The sequence below is a fragment of the Curcuma longa genome, unplaced genomic scaffold, assembly GCF_044706935.1.
Source record: "Curcuma longa cultivar G26 ecotype Majalengka, Jawa Barat unplaced genomic scaffold, ITB_CL_G26_1.1 contig_27831, whole genome shotgun sequence".
In the NCBI taxonomy this organism is placed as follows: Eukaryota; Viridiplantae; Streptophyta; class Magnoliopsida; order Zingiberales; family Zingiberaceae; genus Curcuma; species Curcuma longa.
Window position 1 is genome coordinate 8933 of NW_027433535.1, and position 7510 is coordinate 16442.

Here is a 7510-nt window from a genome sequence, read left to right on the forward strand (position 1 = left end):
AGATTAATGGTAGGTATAGAAGCAAACTAGCTTTTCCTCCGGTTGACTTGGGCCCGTGACAAAAGGAGGGGCGAACTCCACCGCCTGAACTACTCACTCATCTTTGTAGTTGAGTAATTTAGGTGGGACCTCATTTTTGTGGCATGAACGGGGCAGGTTTTTGATCTAATTGAGGGGCTATCGCGACATCAACCTTTCGTGCCAATTGAGTTTCTTTCAGATGAATGTACTTCACGATTCTCTCTAGTAATTGTTGATAACTTCCAGGAGGCTTCTTTACTAAGGACCTGAAGAAATCTCCCTCTGTCAGCTGCTGGGTGAAAGCACCGATAAGGATATCTAAAGGAGTCAACGGAATGTCCTAGACGACTTGATTGAATTGCTGAATGTATTCTCGCAGAGTCTCCCGAGGCTTCTGCTTCAAAGTAAACAGGTTAAAAGGCATTTTTTTGGTATTTCTTGCGGTTGGCGAACTGGTATAGAAAAGCTATTTTAAAGTTTTTGAAGGAATGAATGAAAGAGGTAGAAAGCCGTTTGAATATAATGGCCATTAGATGTAGGTAAATACCTAAGCTCTTAAAATGCTTGTTCACATTTATCTTACTTAACAACTTAGGAAAAAAAAAGTTCCTTCGGTTGTCGTCAATCATGTCTTATTTGCCAACTGACTCATTGTTTACTATGTTGTTATAGGATGGTTATCCTTCTCAATTAGAATGCAATCTCTCAGAGGCACTCAACACACCTATAGCAAAATTGGCCGCTATGGGATTTAATAGGGATTCTGTAAGGGGAGTGTTCATGTTGAGATCCGCTTCCGGACATATCACCACCCACCAGTCTGTAACACCAAAGGAGGGGACCTAAGAACACAAAGAAAGCGTGAGAAGGAAGGCCAGGGGGTGCCCTGGCGCGACCACTCCGACGCCCAAGTCAGCCGCTGGAGAAGACGAAGAAGAAGGAACTGCCGTGATGTATTGTATGTATGTGAGCGCGTGCGTACCTGAGGGCAGAGGGGGAGTGGTCTTTATATATGAGAGAAGAGAAGTCACATCCCATCTTAATTAAGGTGGTTGTCCCATCATTAGTTATTATCTTGTCAGGGAGATATGGAATGATTAGATTACAAGTCTCATCGTTGACATATGATGGTATTGTCACTTCACCCGTGGGTGTCAGGACGATGATCATAATTAAGGGGTATGAGACTGTCAGAAAAGAGGATGGGCGTGATGGAGCAGGGCACCGAGAGGTGAAATTCATATGAGTCGAATCTGGGCTGACGGAGAAGAGTCGGCTTAGAGTCAAGAGTCTGTCTGACGATTCGGACTCGACCTGAGTGAGGACTCGGCCTGTGGATTTGGCCTGAGTGAGGACTCGGATTCGGCCTGAGGAGTCTGCTAAGGACTCGGATTCATCCTAGGGAGTCTGTTGAAGACTCGGCCTAAGAAGTCTGCTGAGGACTCGGATTCAGCCTGAAGAGTCTGCCTGAGGACTCAGATTCGGCCTGAGGAGTCTGCTGAGGACTCGGATTCGGCCTGGGGAGTCTGCTGAGGACTCGGCCTGAGGAGTATGTTGAGGACTCGGACTCGGACTCGGCTTGAGGAGTCTGCCTGAGGACTCGGACTCGGCCTGGGGAGTCTGCTGAGGACTCGGACTCAGCCTGAGGAGTCTGCTTGAGGACTCGGACTCGGCCTGGAGATTCGGATTCCTTAGCTTGGTTGACTCCTTGCAGTGCTTGGCCGAGTGGATGGGACTCGGGTGGTGTGTCTCGGTTCTGTTATAACACCCATAACAGGGAGCACTTACACATGCTGGAAATGATATCAATGTCGCTACAAACATCTCGCTGGAATCACAATCACTAGGATGATAATTTATTTTGTTGAGAATTCTGGTAGAAAATGTCTCCCAATTATGAACTGAACTGCACAATTGCAAAACAGGATCTTTAGTTAACTCGATCAGTCTGATGGTTGTTCGTATTTGGAAGCCCCAAGTGGTTCTAGTACTAGGTTCAAGAGGCAGCTGATTGTCGAGTCACCGAGTCAGGAGAGCATTGTTGAGTACTCGAGAAGCACTTCCGAGTCTGAGTGGGTTTCCGAATGCTCAAAAATAGAGAAGTCGAGGTCTGTGTTCAACGTAATTTTTTAAAAACAGATTTGTCCCCTTCGATAGTGCTTAAAGGTTACAATGAACATCTATTTCTAGGATACAACGGCAAATCGTGATCACTACCAAGGTCGGTCGTGGCGAATTGAGTTCGTACTCGAACACTATCACGATGATTCTGTGAAACGAAAGTGCACGGTAGAGAAAGAGAAGAGTAGGGGATGGAGTTTCTTTGCTTGAGCGTCTGCTCTATCTTTTTCTACTCATAGTCAAGGTCTTCTTATATAGAAGTGCCTCCCTTTGCACTGTTAAATGGTCAAGTAAATATCATTTATCTGCCCGAATCAAAACGTCAGCAGCCGACCATCAATGGTCTGTCGTTTCACTTGGCGATTACAATTTCCCCATTAATGCAGCCATCCGTTGCATTTGAACAACAAGCAAAGGAATGATTCAAGTGATAAAATGTTAATTGATTCGCTTAGACACATTTTGTCACAATTAATTCGGCATTCGACGCACCAGATCATGCTCGCATACGAGTCAATTTAGTTCAGTATAATCCGAGCCCTAAATTTGCACCGTCCTATAGGCTCATACGTAAAAGAGTCTCTCTTTATGCATATATTTACAACATCAGTATTTGTAAAACATTATAAACCAACAATAAAACTATAAGACTTCCAATGTGAGATTAAAAACTCATGCACAATCGAATCTTCTTTATCCACTCTCTTGTTTCTATTCAAATTTCCAACGGTACATACATTATGCATCAAGTAAAACCTTCAGTAACAAACCAAACCTGACTTGACAAAAGCAGCGATGCCTCTAAATCTTAGAATCATGAATCATATTGACTATGAATGAGAGCACCGAGTTCTGAAATTGAGCATTTTTCCAGTTATCATTTTTCCTTTGGCACGAATGTGTTTCGGTTGTTCCTTTCGACAGATGGTCGTCTCTACCATCACTTCTCTACTTTGCAGTTTTACAAGAATCTCTCTAGCAGCCTCAAGGATGTTGTTTGGATATCCGAGGACATGCAAAAGCAAGCTAAGTAGGATCACAACTTCCAGGCAGCTAAATAATCTTTTATTATTACGTTTCCTTTTCTCTATACTAAAATGATGCTTCCCTGTATACACTAAACGAAAGAACAAGATCTTTTCTGCATCCATTTGATGATTCGGATATGTGTCGCTGATACTGAACAAAGAAGAGAGTTCTTATCCTGTTATTGTCAACTGTCCCATTTGTTTTTTTTCTTTATTTCTGCAAAAGATGGAATCCGCCACTCCAACGACCCCACACGGTCAACTCCACGACCATCTGTGAGGAGGTAAATCGAAAAACTGCAGTTGATCACGATGGAGGAGGATATTGCTTAACTTCGTCAAGATTCGAATCCTAATCCTCTTCTGCAAGTCTATTCCGTCATAACCAACTCAGCTATGTTCCGGAGACATTCTTTCTCCGAGTATACAGACCACAAGGGACGATGATGATGATCCAATTCCAAGTGGAATAAATTTTTAGCATGCCATTGTTATGTTAATGCTAGAAACTGACAATTGATCTGTAATAAGTTCTCTGGATAGAGCAAGCAATACTATCCAGAGAATATACGGCAAATTATTGAGAAACTTCACGAGTTTCTTTAGTTAATTATCGTTCTAGATTTGGAGAATTAATTCAGCAATTGTGATAGTGGAGCTTCATCCCTTGCCAAATGTTTGAATCTACGCATATCTATGACAAAGATACAACTAATTATTAGGATCGAAGAAAAAGATGGTCCTTTCTAAGTTTAGTGGATAACGCAAGGCAGATAAAACATAAGAAGTTGTATAAAATTTCAAGGGCACATAAGACACCATCAACAGAATGCAAGAAGAAATTAAGCATCGTCTATCCTGGCGCCTGGGGATAAAGATAACCAAACAAGTACAAACATTACAAATTGAGAAATGCCAGAAAGTTGTGGACGGTTTGTTTATATGGAAGCCACGTTAATGGGAATCATCTCCTCACTTGGTCATCATTAATTTAACAAACTCGTCGTAGTTGATTTGGCCGTCACCATCCACATCCGCTTTGCGAATCATCTCCTCGACCTCCTTACGAAGCAACTTTTCTCCGAGAAGATTCAGGATAGACTGAAGCTCATAGACGGAAATTAATCCATCATGGTCCTTGTCGTACAAGCTAAAGGCCTCCCTGAGTTCTTTCTGGGAGTCAGTGTCTTTCATCTTGCGCGCCATCAGGTTAAGGAACTCTGGGAAATCAATAGTTCCATTGCCATCAGCATCAACCTCGTTGATCATGTCTTGCAGTTCTGCTTCTGTAAGATTCTGCTCCAACAATTGCATTACAGTCCCAAGCTCCTTGGTTGCCATACAACCTGATAAGTTTCATCCACATGAAAAAATTATTGAAATAGTTTACACAAGAACGTGCATCGTAGGCTCTAGTCGAACAAAATGAACGTCATGACTATTCTATCCGATGGATGAATAGGAAATTATATGATTACAGGATGATGACAATTAAGCAATATAAAAGCTAGCAACCCAATAAAAATAAAACGGATGGTGAACTTGAGAAATTACAAGTGTTATTGCTAGTTATTTTAAAAAATTAAATGACCGCATAAACTGAATATAAGTGAACTTTCTGAGTAAACAAGATGCTTTGAGGGAGGATTAATGGCATTCTTATCAGTCTTGCCATAAATTACAAAATGGTTGATCGTGTGATTGCAAAATTTCTCCCTAGTCACTAGTTGCTTGGGGCATTCTTAATCTAAGCAGTAAGAAAGAGAAAACAAACAATTTGTTGCACTGATATTGTGTGTGATATATCGATTTTAAACTTTCAGTGACGTTATGATTCGTTGCCGGAAACAGGATACAAATTGAAATTGGGGATGCTCTGATTCAAAAAATAATGACCAAATCTTTTATATCTTTAGCTCTATGTACTCTATACAACGATCAAAACAACCAAGCAATTTAGGGCTTACAAATTTTAAATAAGAACATTAAAGTCAACCATTTAGTCAGTATAGTTATTTGATATTTTTGTTGTAGGTTATCTTATTATTATATATGTTCCGGCCGGATGTGAAACCTAAGTAACGAACAATGTGTTCTTCAATACAATTTAAACCTTGAAGTAGCGTACTATGGATATAAAGAAAGTTTTATTTTATATTTATAATTGTTCAGGTAAAGCATCAACGAGATCCGTCAAGCAACATCAAGACACATCCTAAAGCGAGGTTCATCTAGCAAAAAAAAAAACAAAACAACTAATCTACAGCAGGGATGGCGAAAGCGCGATTCGCCAACAGCGGGTCCATCGAAAAGATAGAAGAACAAGGCCACCGATCGGGCGATAAGTGAACTGCGAAGAAACAAAGGAAGGAGGTCCAAGAAAATGAAAGAAAAATGGGAAAAGGAGAGGCCGAGAGGGAGATCTTACCATCTCCGTCCTTGGCGAACTGGCTGAAAACTATCTTGAGCTCGGCGATCTCGTCATCCGTCAACTGCGCCGCCATAGTTGAAGAAAATAAGTAGAGATGAATGAAAAATATTCTCGCTCATCATTTCTTTATTCAATATAGGAATATATACATTGTACAACAATTGTATATAGAAATAAAAAATAATAAATAAAAATTATTACATTCCTTGCTAAGAGATTTTCTTCGTGATCAAGTTTTATCAGAATAGGATATTCTTTATATCAAGAATATCTAAGATCCTGGGGAATAATTATATCCTTAATTATATCCTTAACACCCTCCCGCAAGCGAAACGGGGAGGCACACACCGTGAGCTTGTCTCGAAGAAGGGCAAAACGATGCGAGGACAATCCTTTTGTGAAAATGTCGGCAACTTGATCTTTGGTAGAGATATACTGAATCAGAAGTGCCTTTCGAGCAACACGCTCACGAACAAAGTGAAAGTCAATCTCAATATGTTTTGTGCGCGCATGAAAAATCGGATTGGCAGTGAGAAACGTGGCGCCAACGTTATCACACCAGAGAACCGGTGGTTGCAACATGGGAACATGGAGCTCACTGAGAAGCGACTGGAGCCAACATAATTCAGCAGTGGCATGTGCTAAGGCACGATATTCCGATTCAGTACTAGAGCGAGCAACCACTTGTTGTTTCTTAGAATTCCAAGAGATAAGAGTGTTGCCAAGAAAAATACAATACCCAGTGGTAGATCGACGATCATCAGGACAACCTGCCCAATCAGCATCAGAATAAGCAGTCAGACCCAGAGAAGATGAGGGTCGAATAAGGATACCATGGTGTGGCGTATGCCTGAGATATCGAAGAATACGCTTAACAGCCACCCAGTGAGAGGCAGTGGGGGATTGCATAAACTGACATGCACGATTGACAGCAAATGCAATTTCAGGACGTGTAAGAGTAAGATACTGAAGGCCACCAACAATACTCCGGTAGGGCTGAGGATCAACTAAGGGATCGCCATCATGGCGAGAAAGGGATGAACCAGAGGCAACAGGAGTGTGAAGGGGTTTTGAGTTATGCATCTGGGCTCTAGTCAATAAGTCTGTAATGTAGCGAGATTGGCTAAGGAAAAGACCTTGGGGTGTGCGAAGCGCTTCAACACCAAGAAAATAATGAAGGTTACCCAGATCCTTAAGAGGGAAAAGCTCACCCAGTGTGCGAACGACAGAGGCAATGTGAGATGGTGAATTGCTGGTAAAAATTATATCATCGACATAAACCAAGATATACGCCGTTATCTCAAAAGTGTGATAGACAAAAAGAGAGGAGTCTGATTTAGATTCAAAAAATCCAAGGTTGAGCAACGAAGTACGGAGTGTCGCATGCCATTCTCGCGGAGCTTGCTTCAGACCATATATAGCTTTGTGAAGACGGCAAACATGGTCAGGAAAATCAGGATGAATAAAGCCAGGGGGCTGAGACATATATACCTCTTCATGCAACGTCCCGTGTAAAAAGGCATTACTCACATCAAGCTGATGAATGGATCATTCTTGGGAGACAGCAAGAGCCAATACAGTGCGAATAGTAGTGGGCTTGACCACAGGACTGAAAGTCTCAACATAGTCAATTCCTTGTTGTTGGTGGAATCCCTTAGCAACTAAGCGGGCTTTATGACGATTGATGAATTGAGATTTTATTAATTTTAAATCGATTTATTCTTGGGCTTTTACATGCAAATGATCATTTATTGAATCGATTTAACCATATTTGTCCCATATTGCATAATTTGAGGTTTGGTATAATTTTTGTGATTTAATGGTGATTTTTGGCATTAATTGGATTTTAAATTGATTCTAGGGCTAAATCGGATCCGACTCGAGCTCAACCGGGTCAAATCAAGTCAAA

The 7510-nt window shown here is 41.3% G+C and overlaps 1 protein-coding gene across 1 annotated transcript; it reads right to left on the reverse strand.

Moving 5' to 3' along the window:
• Positions 1-3997: 3997 nt before the first annotated feature.
• On the reverse strand, positions 3998-5700 carry LOC141819115 (calmodulin-3-like). The gene is made up of 2 exons (XM_074706477.1): positions 5599-5700; positions 3998-4516 (listed from the first exon to the last, which is right to left on the reverse strand). Exons 1-2 carry the CDS (start codon positions 5672-5674, stop codon positions 4143-4145), a joined length of 450 nt encoding a protein of 149 aa, XP_074562578.1. The 5' UTR covers positions 5675-5700; the 3' UTR covers positions 3998-4142.
• Between the last annotated feature and the right edge of the window lie 1810 nt (positions 5701-7510).

Bases quoted from the DNA above. Each gene is read 5' to 3' on its own strand.
- LOC141819115 (XM_074706477.1), bottom strand. From the start codon at position 5,674: ATGGCGGCGCAGTTGACGGATGACGAGATCGCCGAGCTCAAGATAGTT. The intron at 4,517-5,598 runs GTAAGATCTCCC...GAAACTTATCAG, and splicing joins GTTCGCCAAGGACGGAGATG to GTTGTATGGCAACCAAGGAG.